Genomic DNA, 7,716 nt, shown 5'->3' on the forward strand with positions numbered 1-7,716 from the left:
CAAGTCCTCGGACATATTATTAAAAAGTTATTCATTTTAAATTGCGGATTTTGAAATAGGAAAAAAAATGTTGGGTAAGAACTATTCATTCACTCATATTTTGACTGATTAAGTGGTTTATTTAGTTGAAGAAAAATGAAACGAAATTTATTTTTTTGTATATATCGTGTTATACTCCTTCTGAAAGAACTTGTTTCACTAATTATTTCCAAATTTTTTGTTATCTATAACCGATGTGTACCAAATGTGGCAGATATGCACCCACATATATGTGAGGTCTGACAAAAACATATTTTTCTCTGGGTTTTACAAATGCTGTTCATCGAATCAAATCTTTATGTACGTCTGAATACTTATCAGAAAATATATAATGATGATATAACATTTTGCCATATAATCACCAATTCTTTTAATTTTGTAACTCTAAAAGAGAGTATATGAATGAATTTGCCACTAAAAAGAACTTTTGTATGTTAGGTATATTGCATATATATTCTGTATTCACGAGAATTCGTCGGAAATCGTTCTTCAAGGATCGCTACTATTGCTTTTTGCCCTCCAATTGACAAAAGTCATGAACAGAAAAATTTGGCTAAAATATTTTCTAGCATTTAAAATAGCATCAAAGCGCTAGCTGACTAGTATTCTAGGTTAGAGGTGAATACGTTGTTAAAACAGCTACTTAATTTAAAAAATACTAATAGCCTGGTGCAAAAATGTCATCCGAATGAATATAGTAAATAATATATATCTAAACCATACTAGAGTCAAATTTTTTGTGCTGAGATAGTTTTCAATCATAATAAATGCGTCTCCTTAAGATTTATAGTTTCTTATTTAGAAAAATCAGGTATGATCATATGGTATCAGTCAGGTATGGTACCAATCAGGTATGATCATAAATCAATTTCACTTTAATTTACCTTTATTCAGTTTTTTTTGTTTAAATATTGTATTCAGCGCGTATTTTCTTATACGATATTGAAATGAATGTCCACAAAACTGAAATATTACTTCGAATGCTATTATAATTTAAACAAAAGGGAATAAGAATACTAGTAAAATATTCATGTGATAGGGTTTATTAGCACTAGGCCCAAATATGAATTATAGAATGTAATTAAGAGGATATTAAGTATTTCCCTTCTTGCCGTCCCATAATATATGTTGCAACATTAGACTGTACAATTATATTAACCAATTTGCTGAATCATGATGTTTTAATGTGAAACTTGATAGATTAAAAATAATATTTTAGAAAAAATTAGAATTGGGCATTACGTAATTTGGAAAACTGCTCAAATTTGGTGACTAAGCTTTTCTCTCTTTGTTTAATTACGACTATTGTTATGTTATTATGTAACTGTTTGAATATTGAACAGTTATTTGGCGTGAAATATTTAATGGTTTGAAATGAACAATATCGAAATCCAGAATAGATATTTTATAATATATTCTCAAATACATGACTTTACTAAAGGCTCCTTTTCGGCATTGATATTTTGGTCTTAACCCCATTTTTTATTAAACATTTCAAGGATTAATTTAGCCTGTATCTTATTTTAAGATGCATATGTGTATATTTAGGAGCATATATCTTTCATTAAATGAGAGGAAAATAAGTATTCACAACGTTTTTGAGCAATGTTCCTAATTTAAAAAGATAACTAGGCACTGAGTTCCCATTGGCCGGACTTCGTGGGATCCGGTTCTGAATCCCGGTCATGGCGAGTAATAATTGCTGCATTTACTGTTATTAATCCCTATACCTTCACCCAATGGCTTCTCAATTGTTACCAGCTGGGTTGAAAATAGAAAATACCTGCCAATTTTCCACACGATTTTTCATACTAGTATATTGTTGACCGCGATTTCAACGTATACACGACTAAGGCGGAGTTTTGATATATTACGTAATTTAGTAAATAGTTTTGAAAGTGATGATTAAGTCTTTTTTCTAAATTATTACAAAGTAAATACTCTTGCTTTACCAGATGATTGATCATTATTCACATGGTATGGCCAAAATATTTGAAATAGTTATTTGAGCTCTAACTGAAACAAGTTTTTTCAACACCAAATATCTCTGGAGGCGTTTAACCGGACAAAGTATTTTGTAGCACAAAGCATATAAATAGTTTCGGATGAATAAATGCAACTTATGAATATTTTTACTTTAATATGGCCCAAATGATTAATATTTATTATATTTATTGTTAAAGAGAGGGCTGTAAATATTCGTTATTTTATTTTAATAGTTCCACTCATTTTAAATCGCCTCAGTCTATATCTAGATAGTATCTTCGTATATCTAGAAGATCTTTTAGTGAACACAGCGCTAGGTTACAAGACAACTGAAAAAGTTGAAGAGCAATTTAATACGAGGGAAACATAAAGTTTCTTAAAATGAATAGTGTAAAGTCGTAAAACGGAAATCAAACTTGAACTACGCGAAAAAAAAGAAAGAAGGCAATTTTATTTTAACATTTACCTCCCACAAATGTAGACAGATCAAAGCTCTTTTTTCTACTTATGTTACCTAAAAGTTTAGACCTGTAAAAACAGCATGCTATTCTCGAGTGTATGTATTCCAAATGCAAATAATTACGACGATTTCACTTGAATCTAGTACAAATATCGCAGGAAGATATAAGAATTTCAATGAGCATTTTTTTTCAGATCAGGATTCTCAAATGTTTGGATTTTTAAAGACTTAAACACTAATTTTATCCAAACGTAAATGTGGATTATGCACTGACGATCCCCAGCCAAAAAAGCGTAAACACCGGAGCAGAAATGGGAGGGTGGGGTTAGGACGGTGATGATTCAGATCGATTGATAAAATCGAAGGGTTTTAATGCAGATGGAAGTCCTGCTTCGCACGGAGAACGAAACAGAATGCCTCCCGAAATCACCGCGGTTCCCGTGGCGAATGTCCTGTATGGGGGGGGAGGGGACGGGTGGCGAGGGGGGGGGAGGTAGATGGGTGTGGGGAGGTATGTGGGGTGGGGAGCACAATGGCGGGTTAAAATTGGAACAATTGAAGCGAAATGGGGTGCGGAGCGGCGGTCGGACAAGGAGGGTGGGCGGCGGGTGCTCTCGAAAAAAAAGGGCGAGATTGGTTGTTTTGAAAGGGGAGTCGTGAGCGGGACCCGTGCAGTTGAAGGAACGAAAGACAGAAAGAGATATGAATCTTCTTACCTTGTGCGTGACTGCTGTGCGAGCTCCACGTGCCTTTGTACGTGGTATCTGCGGAGAGGAGAGAATGATGGAAATTAATGCATTGCTTTTTGCCGTAAAAACTCCACATAAACACACTGTTAGAACCTTACATATAGAGAATATGTTTTATGACAGATAGAAATTGCAGGAAAATCATCACTTTCCATATTCTCGCTGATATGCGAAGGCTAAGATGCTAAAGGCAATGAAAGCAATGGAGACATTTTTACAGAAATAATTGGGAGCAAGGGTGAATGATGAAAATTATATTGCATTAACCATTTCTGTGAATAGAATACCTGGCGGTTAGTTGTTCACACCGAAGTCACGAATAAATTATTTAAAAATACGAGCTAATTAAAAATTTGATTCTTTTTATTTTCATATTTTATTTTAACACGCATAAACATTTCGGATTACAAATGTTCTCAAGGAGAACGGTACGTGATAAAATTAGATAAAATTAATTTAGTATATATTAGACATATGTTCTCTGTACTGTGATATACAGACGAAAATAAATTCACTGGAGTGGTGTAATTTATTATTATCATCAATCTTCATTAAAAAATAATATTAAACAATCCCTATCGATTCCACGTTTGTTAAAGCAAAAAAACACAGTAACATCACATGAATATATCAACTGCATATGATGAACACTAAATCAAACGAATCGAAATTAAACTTTAGGGTGATATTTCCTACGTGCCATATTCATGTCATCCCTCTTCATGGACAAAAAATGTATTAAATCTTGTAAAAATAACGATATATATGGGTATTATTTTATCTATCACTGATTTACATTACCGTACGGTGTGGATAGTCGAACGGGTGACAACAAGTAATCGTAATCTTGCCACTACCATGCATACGCTTCACGGCAATATGGAAGATGACATACGTTGATATACACAATTGAAAAAGAATGAACACCCAAGGATATGATTGATCGTTGCCGGAGAAGCGCGCGAGTGAGCCTCGCGGTGAGGCGGGAGCTGGGATCGGGGCTATGATTTACCGGCGAACAGCATCGAGAAATTGGTGAATGTGCCGGTCCGTCCGGTCAGGTAGTCCGCCGACGTCTTGATGTCCAGCATTGTTCTCCCTTCTCCTTTCGCCCCTTCTCCTGTGATAAAGCCCTTCTCCTCCTCCTTGTCCTCCTCCTCCTTCCTCCACAGGCTCTTCCTCTTCCTCCACCTCCTCCTACTTCTCACGCGTTAGTTCCTTCTATCACACGTGTGCGTCGGGGTACGTTCGTGTGCGTATATGTGGGTGTGCGCGCCCGACACTGGACTGGGCACCGCAGGCGGAAGACGAACAGGAAGGAGGGGGTTGTGGGGTGGGACCCTTAGACAAACGGGTGGGGATGAGAGAGAGGGCAGAAATACACCCAACCCCCTCTTTCTTGCGAAGGATGGTGGACGTGGAGACGGTTGGAAGGCAGTGGACTCGGATGGGGCAAAGAAGGTGGAATCTTCCCTAGTTTCCACTTGGTTTTCTTCCCGACTATCCAAATAGGTGTATTATTGACTGACTTTACGATGAGCACGACTAAGGATTAAAATCCTATTACACACCGGTGCTTTAAAAGAAGTGCTTCATTCGTTTCTGTTCAGGGGGCGTGGACGATTAATTATGTTTCGTTTTTTCTCCCCACCATCTCTCTCCGCTCGCCAAACGCACACGTTAGCACAGAATTTTTTTTTCGCGTGGACTTCTCAGAAATTGATGGAATGGTAATATTTTGGATGTCGGAAGGTTTCCTCTTGCGCGTTACGTTAACGGAGGGCACGTTAGTTCTTTGGTTTATTCGTCGAAGTGAATCCTTTCGGTCAACACGCTGCCGGGTTCATCTATCTTGCTTCTCGGGCGCGACTCGGTCGCTCCCCCGTCTCGTTGCCGGTCCTGTGTGCGGAGTCGGTGTCACTCCGTGCGGGAATCGTTCTTCGTTCTTTCGCAGACCCCTCGCACGCGTGAAACCGTGGGGGGAGGTGGGAAGTCGGCACATTGAGAGCCCCCCCGCACAGATCGCGTCCGCCGAAACCGAAGTCACTGAGAGAACGTCAAAGCTCTTGAGAGGAATGAAGATTTATATAAAATCGTATATATATATATATATATATAATATATATGTAGGTGCATACACACACACTCGCACACAGCAGACACACACTCACAACAGTGAACAACCCCTTTTTTCCCCGAGAGACGATGACAAGAGGTCTACCCGACGGGCGACGCGACGACTTCTGCCACGGATCAGTCCGCGGATCTCCTCCTTTGAGCCGGCCCCATATCTTTCCTTTGCTTTTTTATACCTTTCTTCCACTCTACTCCTTTCAGCCACCCTCTAAGTCCCCTCCCACCCTTTCCTCTCTAACTCTCTCTCTCTATCTCCTCGTCTCCCAGTCTTCAAACCAGCGCACAGAATGAAGCACACCCGTCCTCTTTTTTTTCTCTCTCGCACTCCTATTTTTTTTCGCTCTCTCAGTCACCACCACCTCCTCCGGGCTGGGATATAAACTACCTTTTTCCCTCCCCCCGCCCGACCCAACTCGGCTCCTTTTTATCCCTCCCTAGTTTATCGATCAGCGGGAAGAAGGAGGACACCTTAGGTCCGTGTGAGTGTGTGTGTGTCTTTGGGGAGAGGTGAAGAAATGTGGGAGGAATGGGGTGATGGGGAAAATGTCTCGGTGCGGTGATGGAAAAAATTTATCCACCGCTCCTCGCGGGAGAGGCAATAAGGAGGACACCGCGGGCAAGTGGGACGACGTCCACGACGTGTGCTGAGTTTTGTTCTGAGGGGGTGCAATTATGTGCGGGAGGGTGCGGACTAATGGTTTGGATGGACAAGCGGAAAAAAAAACCAGCTGACGAATCTGTCACGGTACACTGACTGAGTCGAATTATTTTTTCTTTCAAATCCCTTCGGACTCGTATGACTTGCACTGCTTTCTCCACCCCAAGCGCACAAATACACTCGGACGAAAACCACGCAGCGTGACACAAGAATGACCCCCCCCGGGGTCTGTCTTCTCTTACTGTGTGCGTCGTTGTGTTGCTCTCCTTTCTCTCCTCGCGTGACCCCTCCCCTTATCTCAGTCAACGCGGACTAAGTGGGAGAGGAGAGAGAGAGAAGCAAGGAGGATATATTCTGTCTCTTATGGTTGGGATAGTCTCCGTCTTCGTCGTGGGGAGGGATGCGGAGAAGGGAGGCGACGAAGTTTTCCGCGTCGCGGAGAGGAGGGAAGCGGGAGAGGAGGGCACAAGGGGAGTCCCCGGCTCCGGAAGGCGGGCAGGAAGGATGCCACCCTCGGCGGCGGTGCTGAGTCCGTCTTGTGCGACTGCCAGCCGAGCAGATGGTGTCGCGGTGGCGTGAAGGGAGGGGTGGGGAATAGTGGTGTGTCTTGTCCCTCCTCCCTCTCACCCTTCCTCTTCTCTCACTCTCTACCTCCTACACCTCTCGTCTCTCTCACTCCCACAAGCGCAACAGCCTCCAAACTCTTCCTCCTCCTCCTCTCCCAGATCTCCCCAAACCTTCCACTGGTGGTCTGGTCCCTCTTGCCACTCCTTCCAACGAATTCGGAAGGACAAGATGGTGGTTGTGTTTGCGGGTAGATGCCCCGGGTCTTGAGTCCACAGCCCGCTCCCGCAAGAACCCTCCCAGGATGAAATCACTCACAATTCTTCCCAACTTATCTCGATAATATTTTATGTTTTAAATCTTCCGTTGTGTCGTGGCAAAGAATACCCCACTCTCTTCGGTACGTCACACGATTCGCCAGGTTTGACTTCTCCAGAGCAATTGGAAAAAATCACACTTCCGACAGGTCGCCACTCCGAGACTGGTTCACACTGGTGGAATGAGATGTATCGTTCGTCAGCAGGCCGGGCTCAGACGTCCAATCACGCGAGCTGGGGGAGAATCACATGGAGTCAAACGCGGAACTTTTGTCACTGCAAAAAAAGCCTTCGGAGAGAACCGAGTCTTCCAGGCCAACACTGCGGACACGTGGTTTAGAAATGGGCTCGGGTGTGTTCAACCTTCCGCTTCGGAAGTCACGACGTCGCCGGCGTGTTGCACAAGTTTCGTTCTGTCGAAAAGAGCGTCGGTCTCGCCTTCCTCGGCTCCGCAAGACTTCATCAACCAATCCGCACTCTTCTCTTCCTCCGTAGCGTGTGTATATATGTGGGTATAAATTCGTACGTATGTATAAATATCTAATTCCCGGCCTCGCCTCCCTCTCCGCCTGCTTAACACGGGTTGAGTGACTTGAGTGAGTGCCGGCCCGCTCGTTCAGGTCCCTTTTCCTTCCTTCCTGCTCTTCCTTCCTCCCTTTCCGGTCCTTCCGCCCCCTCCCCGCTGAGCCACTCCCTCCCCCCCAAACCGCGCGCACACCCCGCCCCACCCTCCCACGCCGCGACCACTCCCTTCCGTCGCCTCTCCAACCCCGCCCCCCTCTCTCTCGCTTCACCCCGCCCCCTTTT

General features: G+C 42.9%; 1 protein-coding gene across 1 annotated transcript in view; it reads right to left on the reverse strand.

Annotated features, from left to right (window-relative positions):
- The window catches only part of Ets65A (DNA-binding protein D-ETS-3), a 185,345-nt gene extending 180,076 nt beyond the window's left edge, over positions 1-5,269 (reverse strand). Inside the window, exons 1-2 of the mRNA XM_071590294.1 lie at positions 4,247-5,269; positions 3,202-3,249 (exon numbers count right to left, since the gene is read on the reverse strand). Coding sequence (XP_071446395.1) covers positions 3,202-3,249; positions 4,247-4,325 — 127 coding nt within the window. The 5' untranslated portion in view covers positions 4,326-5,269. The remainder of the gene's footprint in view (positions 1-3,201; positions 3,250-4,246) is intronic.
- Positions 5,270-7,716: the final 2,447 nt, after the last annotated feature.

Source organism: Hetaerina americana, unplaced genomic scaffold, assembly GCF_022747635.1.
Source record: "Hetaerina americana unplaced genomic scaffold, ioHetAmer1.1.p SCAF_4, whole genome shotgun sequence".
Lineage (NCBI taxonomy): Eukaryota > Metazoa > Arthropoda > Insecta > Odonata > Calopterygidae > Hetaerina > Hetaerina americana.